The sequence below is a fragment of the Urtica dioica genome, chromosome 2 (genome assembly GCF_054948205.1).
Source record: "Urtica dioica subsp. dioica isolate 48M chromosome 2, U.dioica_male_clone48M_v1_H2, whole genome shotgun sequence".
Lineage (NCBI taxonomy): Eukaryota > Viridiplantae > Streptophyta > Magnoliopsida > Rosales > Urticaceae > Urtica > Urtica dioica.
In genome coordinates this window covers 29,380,814-29,387,889 of record NC_142757.1, presented here as the reverse complement: position 1 = coordinate 29,387,889, position 7,076 = coordinate 29,380,814, and the positions used below count along the sequence as shown (strand labels likewise).

General features: G+C 41.1%; 2 protein-coding genes across 2 annotated transcripts; one reads left to right on the top strand and one right to left on the bottom strand.

Annotated features, from left to right (window-relative positions):
- Positions 1 to 1,503: 1,503 nt before the first annotated feature.
- Positions 1,504 to 2,368, top strand: LOC149404275 (coiled-coil protein). Its single transcript, XM_089606863.1, has 2 exons — positions 1,504 to 1,752; positions 1,825 to 2,368. Exons 1-2 carry the CDS (start codon positions 1,564 to 1,566, stop codon positions 2,341 to 2,343), a joined length of 708 nt encoding a protein of 235 aa, XP_089462989.1. The 5' UTR covers positions 1,504 to 1,563; the 3' UTR covers positions 2,344 to 2,368.
- A 1,128-nt stretch (positions 2,369 to 3,496) lies between these two features.
- LOC149404274 (UBX domain-containing protein) lies at positions 3,497 to 6,765 on the bottom strand. Its single transcript, XM_089606860.1, has 4 exons — positions 5,781 to 6,765; positions 4,602 to 4,772; positions 4,060 to 4,263; positions 3,497 to 3,962 (listed from the first exon to the last, which is right to left on the bottom strand). Exons 1-4 carry the CDS (start codon positions 6,585 to 6,587, stop codon positions 3,735 to 3,737), a joined length of 1,410 nt encoding a protein of 469 aa, XP_089462986.1. The 5' UTR covers positions 6,588 to 6,765; the 3' UTR covers positions 3,497 to 3,734.
- Between the last annotated feature and the right edge of the window lie 311 nt (positions 6,766 to 7,076).

Here is a 7,076-nt window from a genome sequence, read left to right as displayed (position 1 = left end):
TTGATGGTCCTTCGAATGGTTTCATCCAATGTATGTTTCAGTTTCTTCTTCTCAACATTACCGAGGATTAAAGCTTGCATCTACTCCATCACCTCAGGAGAAACTTTATCGCACATTTTAACGTTCTTCTGATAGTCCAGATGTGCAAGATGATTTTTTTACTCTCGTGATCCCCCCTCCTCCCATTACATGACCGTAAAAGTTGCACGTGTTCGCACTTGCTTTTCCTAGAACGGGCGTGCAATACCTCCTTGCTGGGTCGGGTGGCGCCATTCTTCAACCCTACTCTACAAACAAGTCAAAAACATAAATATTCAATTGATTTAAAATAATCCATAAAAAATTTAATTTCAAGTTTTCAAGTTCAACAATCAATATATTTCATATCACATATTCAAAATTTAATTCCATTAATGCATAACACATATTCAAAATTTAATTCCAATAATCCATATTTCCATATCACTTATTCTAAATTTAATTCCAATAATCCATAACACATATTCCAAATTTATTTCCAATAATCCATAATTCCATATCACATATTCTACATTTAATTCCATTAATCCATAACACATATTCAAAATTTATTTCCAATAATCCATATTTCCATATCACTTATTCTAAATTTAATTCCAATAATCCATAACACATATTCAAAATTTATTTCCAATAATCCATAATTCCATATCACATATTCTACATTTAATTCCATTAATCCATAACACATATTCTAAATTCATATTAAACCATAGTAAGAGTCAAGACATACATCAACCATAACAAAATGTCAAAAAAATAACATGAACTCAAAATCATGATCAAAAGATTCAAAACAAATAAATGAAGTATAACCATGACAAATCTATAACAAATTTCAACAACATCAACCAATCACATAAAAAACCCTATTTTCGGATTAAAAAAACATAATTCGGATTAAAAATATTAAGATTTCTAAATCAATATCAAATCATGTTAGTAAACATGGAAACAAGCACGGGAGACACAGATCTCAAACTCGGCGTGAATGATATTTTCACGTCCAGGATTCCATTTTATAACCCGCTTTTCAATAAAATTTTAACTAGACCGGGCCGAATTTTGTGAACCGGGACGCAGACCTGAACTCGTCCGGTTCCCACCGGTTTTTAGGGGTGATTTTGTACTGAACCGTGCCGGGAAGTTCACTAAACCTGGTTCTCGGGCGGAAATCGTCCGGTTCCCCCCGAGATTTTAAACCTTGGTCAAAACTAACAAACGGTAGTGGCATTTTCGGTAATTTTCGTATCGAACGCCCATGATGAGTCCTGGTCCCACACTAATACATATTTTTGCTTCCTTCTCTTCATAATAATAAATTCAATACGCAACATATGTGAGGGCAGCAGAAACACGTGGCGCGTCATCCGTGCCACATCGCATCATTAGCATATACGTGTCATGGGTTTGATCACCTTTTGTGAGGGCAGCAGTCTCCAGCTCCACTGCGCGAATATCACACAAACACAACCAGATAGTTTTTCCTTAGCGATTGGGAATGTGAAAGTGAAAGTGAATGTGATGGATTTGATCGCCTTTTTCCCGCTGCTCTTCTGGAAGATGAGTTTAGTTTTCCTTGTGACATGGGTTGAACTGGCAAAGTCCGCCGTGGACCTGCACTTGAGGTTAGCATGGAAAACGGTGATATGGATAGTCGCTGTTCTCAGCCTTCCTCTGCGGCTGTTCACGGCCATTGTGCGCGAGAGACAGGTGAGCACTAATTTACATTATTGCCCTCCTGTTTCCAACCATTGACACTCACACTCACCATGTGTTTCGCAGTTGGAAATGGAAGCGCGGTACTTAGAGAGCGCGTTGGAGGCCGTGGCGTGGGAGAGGACATACCTCCGCCGCCGCCTGAAGATGATGGAACACGATCACCGCAAGGCCATCGCGAGAATTCAACTTCTTCAGGAGCAGACACGAGAGACGAAGAAAAGGAGCGTGGGAGTGAGAGGGAACGAGGAGATGCACGCGCCGACGCGTGAGACGGCGTTCACGCAGAGCATGTTCAGCGCGGTGCTGTCTCTGTGGGTGGGGACCCTAATGTGGGAAGCTGAGCAGCAGCGGTGTATGCCTCTGGTCGTGGCTCTGCTCGCTGTGGTTGTCATGTCGTTGAAGACCGTTCTCGCATTCTTCTCCACGCTCAGAACCAAGCCAGCTTCCAATGCCGCTGCGCTCTTGAGCTTGAACTGCTTCATTCTCGGCGCGCTTACTTATCCCACCTTGCCGATACTAGCTTCACTCGCTCAGAGCCTTCTCTATAACGCTGCCACGTTTATTCCTTTCTTTTCCTCTTAAACCACTTGTATCATGCATCTAACAATCTAATGTACACTCTAGTAAAGATCTATATATGTTATCTTACTGAATTAGCATACACTTGAGTTTTCGTTCTTGCTTCCCATCAAACAAACGAGTCAAATACCAAAAAGGGCCATGAGTGGATCGGCCATGCTTTCCTGATCAATCAATTATCTCATTCGATGACTATCTCCTCAAGGATGAAGCGAGAAACACTCCCAACAACTGTCTCTGGCGCCGATTATGGCGATATAGGGCTCAGCCACATCCACAATACATCATCTCCTCTTTTTTGAACCACAGTTCTCAGCGCCGCTCCACGACCATATGAAAGCTGTATCCACATTCAATTTAGCTATTCCCTACATTGGATGGAACCAGGGACTAGATTGAAGAGTCATTTCCCTGTTAGATTTCTTTGTGAGCTCTTTAAGCATGTTTCTCATCACCAATAGCGGCCCTAAGATGAAGCACTATGTCCCCACACACCAGAAAAACATCTTCGCTCAAATCACCTTCCACACCTTCAAATCCGGAACAATGGGGCGATGGAAATTTGCTCTAGCACCAATTTGACACTATACCGACCAATTTCATTCGTCGTCGAAGATATAACCTCCAATCATAAGAGCGAGAGTGCAAACTGCGTCGATGAGTTAGCTTAGGTCCTTCCCACAACTCCACAATTTTATGGGGATCCCAGATGCACTTGTCGTCCACACATGTTTTCCACTGAGATTTTGCTGCACAGTCAAAGTCACCAGCTCGCGTCGCATGTACTTGTGTAGCCATTTATGATTTATCCTTGAAGATTTTCACAATGGATCAAAGTACCCACTATTTAGTATGAATGGTTTGTGACCCGAGTTGTTGGCTGCTGAGTATGTCCTTCCACTAACGTGTATCATCTTGAATTTTATTGACCTCCACTTATTATTAATTTTTATTTTTATTTTCGTACAATGGACCTGACCTAAAGTAAAATTGGACTCAACAGCTAAATGACAACCAGGTTTGGAGACTAGCTGTTGTCGATACTTGGGTTGCAAGCAACTGAATCTATAGTAGATAATAATTGGATCGTGATGATCCATGATATATTGTGAGCTCAATTCGAAAAATAATGAATAAAAGAAAGAAAACTACCCAATTGGAAAAATCTGAACTCTATCATTGCTCCAGTAGACATATTTCCCTATTGGGCTAACTTGTCCATAATAATGTTCGCAAACAAAAACCAACATAGCACATCAATTTAAAAATGGAGCTATCTGAAAACATGTCTAGATATCCCAGACCAAGTATAATTTAGAAGAGGGAAAACAAGTCATTCCTACCTGGGAGATTCTAGTTATAATGTTTGATAACAAAATATAGTTCGCATATGATCAAGAGCTGAGCTCCACAAAAAGGCTGGCTTGAGGATGCAATCCCGCTTCTTTCAATGATAAGGAGACCTTCTCGGCTATGTAAACTACCCGAGGGAAATTCGAAACGAGGCTATAATTTTCCACAATCAAACCTAAAGAATCGACAAAATCGTAAACAGCCTGTATCGTTGTGGTACAATAAAACCTCCTCTCCCTGCGTTCGCCTGTTGGAAACCGCACCAATACCTGGAATAGCAAAAGACAGAGACGGGTTTGTTTTTGAAGAATGAACGTAGTAATGTAAAATAAATGAACTTAATTGAAACCACAAAAGGGAATATACTTGTGTAACATTAGGTCCTTTATCAGGTTCAGCGCCTAGTGACAAGGCCTTCTCTTCCCGAATTCTAGCAAGTGCAGCCTCTCTCTCAGCAGCTTCACGCTCTGCTCTCTCCCGAGCCTCTTCTTCCTCCTTCTGCTTCCTCTCAGCTTCAGCAGCTTCTCTTGCAAGACGTTCTTGCTCCTCTTTCCGTTGGCGTTCCCTTGCCTGAGCCAAAGAAGTGGCATGGATATATGCGGCTCAGAACATCGTAGAAAGGCAAAGTTCCAAGTAAAACAGACACGAAAAAGGAATTACAAAAGTTAAAAGAGTATGAATCTAGGAATGGCTTTCTGATAGAGCAGGTTAAAAAATTATAGCGAAACAGAATCCTCTTATCTCAGTAAAACAGCAACGAGTTATACTCCAGGGTTTCAAATGGAATGTTAATAAGGTGAACAGATTGGTGAAACTAGTCCTTCAAATCATTTATCAATGGTCATCCTATAAACTTCAACGTCAGAGAGATAAGCCAAACCGAAAAGAAGGTCAAAAGAATAACAAACTTGATCGGCTTCAAGAGCGGCTCTGTATGCAGCATCTTGCTCCTCCCTTAAACGCACATTAGTTCTTCTTTCTTCTGCATCAAGCCTAGCTGAAACAAGAGTCGGGGCACTTTCTTCAAGCACTCTCTGTAGTAATGTAAGCATTTCTTCAGAAGACTTTGGTCCTTCAATCTGATAAAGCATGAGAAAAGAACCTCAATCAGTAAAAAAGAAACAAGATTAAACAGCTTGTCAGGGCTCATCCCATGAATAAGAACTACTACAAGTCAAGTCATTAGAATTTTAAACTGCACGGAATTGTTTTAAGATGCTGACAAACGAAAAAGAAATCTCATTTTAGTGCATAGTTGATTGCTTAACAAACGCAGAATACAAATCCAGCATGACGCGATACAATAGACAGACAAAGCATGTGGTTGCATTTTAACACTACTAGTTTCAGCATAGGATCCAGTTAAGGATATTGATATAATGTCTCAATTACTCAACATTCAAAAACAAAAAGATGACACATCAGATACGCAGTACACATACACTGTAGGTTAGCAAAGCTAAATATAGGGTTTCTGCAGAGCAAAATCAGCTATAGCAGTTAATCACCTAATATTTAACTAAATGCATTAGCTTCGGCACTGAAACAAGTAATGAACAAAGAAGTCATGAGAGCAAGGCCAATCCACATAAATCCTTAACGGACAGTGTCACTTTTAAACTGCTATCAGCAGCAAAAAAAAATATATATATATTAACAGCAAGAGTTTGGCACAATAAAATTTGTTAACAAAAGCATCTAAACTCTATTCACTCTCCATTCCATGTTATTCAAAACGTTTATGTCTATGAGACTGCAATAAATCATCAAGACTTTCCCTGGTTTATAAAACACCAGAACACTCCATTCTTCACATGCTCATCGAGGACGCTTTCCGATTTTCTTCTTAACAACATTCAAGACAACCAAAAATTTATAGCAGGAATTGCTAGGACGGGAATCAAGGATTTAGCTAAACATACACCAAACCACTGACATCAGACTTTCAGCGGTGAAAAACTCATAACATCTCCCACAATTTTCATGAAAATATTTTGGACAACGAAAAATTTCCAGTGTAAAAAAGAAAAAAATTACATCAAGCAAAACAATATCAGAATACTGATAGAAGAACGGAAGCAACTCACCTGTTGAAGAAGCGCGATTCTCTGGTTGGTGGCAGCCATAACCACAGCACAGAAGGGAAACCTGGAGGCCTTCAAGCTGTTGCTCATCTTGAAGCCCTCGCTGGCCCTTATGCTCCCTCCCCACGACACGAAGTTCTCGTTGACGAAGGCCGCCACGACCTCTGAGCACAAAGTCCTCGCGCAGAACGCAGGCGTGTCCTGATGATCCGGTGAGTGGAGATACACGAACAGAAGCTTGAACTCGTTCCTCGACCTCTGTAACGCATCCATAAACCCTTCGCTCACGAAATTCGGCCTCGACAATGAGTTGCCATAGTCTCTATCGAACGCGGACGCGAACGCCATAGCCTCCGCCGCCGCTGGTGAAACCGTCACCAGACGGGCAGAAGAAGAGGAAGCGTCGCCGTCTCGTGCGGCTCCGGAGTTCAAACCCACGATTCCGAGAGAGTACGAGAGAACGCCTCCAGCAGCCCATAAACCGAGCCCGATCGCGCCGGAGATCAGCCCTAGGCCACCAGAAACAACCGTGATCGGTAAAGTCACGAGTTTCCATGCCAAGCCTGGAGGTCCGACGGCGTTTTCAGGCGGCTCGATCGTCTGCGATGAAGAAGAGCCTTCCCGATTGACCGAGGCGGTTCCAGTTTCGGTTCTCGTCGGCGGTGGGGGAGCGGCAGAGGAGGAGGTGAAGGAGGAGATCGCGAGCTCGAGGTCCCAGCCATGGGCGGCGAGAATATCGTTGCACAAATCTGGATCTTCGAGACCTGTAATGGCTTGAAAATACGCCAATTTGTCGGCTACATCAACCATATCTACAATCGAAATTTTCTGCTACCAAACTATAGATGAAAAGAAAACCAAGGGTATTTTTTGTCTTCGTTCTGATGATAGAATCTAAATTGAGGCAAATTTTTATTTTATACACTTCAATCATATATTTCAAGGTAACAAAATATATTATTTTCTTTTCATGATAGACCATGAAACAGAGAGAAAGAGCAGCCGATGGATTTATACCATTAGCTAGATTTCATTAGAGAAATTTCATTTATTTTATAGGCATCAGAAGTCTTAAAATATCAAGATCAGATCTATTAGTTCAATAATTCAAAATAAGACTTTTAATTCATTTTCAGACAAAAATACCTTTTCAGCCCATATTTACTCAATCTCTCACATTCTCTTCTCAAATATCTCATTCTCTATCATTCTCTCCTCATTTTGTGTCTCCAATTAATTGAATTCAATATAAACAAAATGGATAAGTTTGCTTCTTTACCAAATGCTCTTCCCTCTCTA